Below are 2944 nucleotides of genomic sequence, written 5' to 3' on the forward strand. Positions count from 1 at the left end.
TGTCAGATATCATCTATACTTGTCTCATCTATGCCTCGTCCACACTGTGCCTCGACCCCACTGTGCCACCGTTTTTTTTTAATTTCACACTTTACCTGCCCACAAGAGGGTTTCAAAATGACAACTTATGCACGAAAAAATAACTTTTTCAACTTAACTTTTTAAAATGTTCAAGAAAGTCTGACACTTATATATATCTTAAATTATTGCTAATGTAATGTTCTTTATTATGGAAAAAATTTCGGACTTTATTTTATACTGTGTCGGACTTTTTTAGTTATTTTTGAATAATTAAAAATTGATAACACATGAATAATTCAATTNACTGTGTCGGACTTTTTTAGTTATTTTTGAATAATTAAAAATTGATAACACATGAATAATTCAATTCCAGAATCATTTTATTATGTATTTTATTTATAAATATTAGTTGATAAAACTTTAAGGAAGTAAAAAAGGGATAGGATGTTTTTTTTTTAATATTATAAAACATTAGAAATGATAAACTACTATAATTAAATAATCATATTATGTTGTATATTTATAAAGATTTGCGTAAATCACAGTTTAATAATTTCCTATAAAAAAACTTATATACATATTTTATTACTTGTATAAAGAAATTATTTACAAAAGACTGAGGTTTGATTAAAATTTGAACAAAATATGTAGTGGTCTAATATAGTTAATAATTAATAACAATAATAAAAAAAGGAAAAGTTATAATAGTAATAAAAATAATGAATAAAATTACGCTGTGTGTAACATTAATTAACAAAAAGAATAATCTTAAATGGCTGAATTTTTAAAATGATTAAAAATAAAGAATCTAAATATATTTTTTAGTGAATACCAAATTATTTAGATTAAAAAGTATATGTATAATTTTATATTTTAATTGATTTGTAAATTACAAAGTAAGGAAGAACAATAAATAAAAAAATGTATTATGTATTATTATACTACCTAATTTTAAAAACCAAAATTTCTGCACAATAAAATAACACCTTCATCAATTTTATTGTTAAATTGTGGGTCAATAGAGTTATCACGCAAAGAACTTTTTTCTAGTATTTCCAATTCAGCAATATAGTTTTCTAAGAAAGGTTCAACTAGTATTTCAAAAATCTTCTCAACTTTAAAACTTTTGTGTTTTAGAGAAAAATAATGAATTTTCTCAAGTGTGCTATTTATAAATTTATAATTTAGAGTGTTGTCTAAATTATGAAAGTTGTTATTAGTAGTCAGCTTGTTACTTAATAATAATGATTCGTTGAGAACATCGAGTACAAGATTCTCATTAGTACATTCAAAATATTTTAATGCATTAGCCATACAAGTCATTAATGGTTTGTACATAGACATCATTTTAATTATTTTTTTCAAATTAATCAACTTATTTAAGTTATCTGGGAATATATATATTAATGACATAACACAATAATTATTACATAAATACCTTAGCATATCTATGTAAATTTTTCTTAATACCATAGAAACAATTTTTGCAGTTTCATCAAATTCAGTTTTATTGACATCATTGATATAAGAAAATTCACGAACTGACTGGACTATTTTAACACCATCCATTGGGTTATCCCATAAGCCCATACCAATTATACTAGTCCATCCTATAGAATTAATAATTCTATTAAATTGAGCAACTTCATCAGGATTTGCTTTTGGTTCTGGTATTGGTTCCGGCATTATTTTACACCGATTATATGTGCTAGTAGTAAGACATATTAACATAAAAACGAATATTAATCGTGTGAGCAACATCATAAAAATCGTAATTGAACAAAAAAATAACTTACTCGTATAAGCCTTATACCATAATTCCTTTAATTTATGTGTATAGATTATTTACATTTACAACTTGTATTAATAATATATGAAAAATTATTATTTATGTATAATATACATTATTGTTTGTTTTATTATTATTTATTCGTATTTTTTTAGTCTATGAAAGTATTTTTGTGTTAGAAGTTCATTTATCATTATACAGCATAAAAATAAAATCATACTTGTCAGATACAATTTTTTAAACTTCTGATCCCAATTCAAAATTAAAATTTTATTTATTAATGAAGTATTATCGTTTCGAAATCTTTAATAAAATTAAAAATGAAATGACCTCATAACTATTTGTCCTACCCAGAAGTGTCTGGTATTAATTTGAACTGCTTTTAATTCTCTCTAAAGAAAATAAAATAATTAAAATTTATTATATATATATCATAATTGTGCTTACAAATTATCAATTTTATCTAATTTATCTAATTTAAAATTAGAATCAGATAGGCTTTAGTAAGTTCAAAAAACTTTAAGCATTGTCTCAGAATACTTTACTTAAAGTATTTCTCTAAATATTTTCTTTTCTATGTGAGATCCTTATAATTATACTCAATAGCAATTTATTTATTTATTTTTTAGCTTCGATGCAAAGCTGAGAAGGTACTAATTTTACTATGATGTATATTTCTTTCAATTTTTTTTTGTGTCTGTGATCGTTCAATCTCAGCTCTCGCTGGACTGATTTTGATGAACAATATGTCAAAAGATACGGACAGTGGTATTGTCATTTTCGTTGCATCGTCATTAGTGTCTTATGTTATATTGTTGTATTTTACTTTTTACTAAATTAAATTGGTGTAATACTTTTGTTTAAATAGTAGTTAAATATTGATCATTTTATGAAATGAGTAAGTAAGTACGAAAATGTGCAAGTAATCATTATAATTGATAATCGAATTATAATGATTTTTTTACAACTTTATTTCTTTAAATGACAACATACATATATAACTGCCTTATAAAATAAAAAAAGATCTAATTAAAAAAAAACCCAGCACAGGATGGTCGCGGCACAGTGGTGACGTGGCATAGTTGGATCAAATATAATGATATCTGACAGTGATTAAAATCACTATAAAAAAAA

General features: G+C 23.7%; 2 protein-coding genes across 3 annotated transcripts in view; both read right to left on the bottom strand.

Moving 5' to 3' along the window:
* LOC126901181 (homeobox protein ceh-9-like) overlaps positions 1 to 2944 on the bottom strand; it is a 7109-nt gene that overhangs the window by 3169 nt on the left and 996 nt on the right. The window lies entirely within an intron of this gene.
* On the bottom strand, positions 516 to 2938 carry LOC126901128 (uncharacterized). Of its 2 annotated transcripts, none has more exons than XM_050677378.1 (2): positions 2031 to 2938; positions 516 to 1966 (listed from the first exon to the last, which is right to left on the bottom strand). In XM_050677378.1, the coding sequence occupies exon 2, from the start codon at positions 1783 to 1785 to the stop codon at positions 973 to 975; it is 813 nt and encodes a 270-aa protein (XP_050533335.1). In that variant the 5' UTR covers positions 1786 to 1966; positions 2031 to 2938; the 3' UTR covers positions 516 to 972. The 2 variants fall into 2 exon arrangements, with proteins under 2 accessions (XP_050533335.1, XP_050533344.1); XM_050677387.1 differs by having other exon boundaries at positions 516 to 1729; positions 1818 to 2938.

The sequence above is a fragment of the Daktulosphaira vitifoliae genome, unplaced genomic scaffold (genome assembly GCF_025091365.1).
Source record: "Daktulosphaira vitifoliae isolate Bord-2020 unplaced genomic scaffold, ASM2509136v1 Scaffold_1, whole genome shotgun sequence".
Lineage (NCBI taxonomy): Eukaryota > Metazoa > Arthropoda > Insecta > Hemiptera > Phylloxeridae > Daktulosphaira > Daktulosphaira vitifoliae.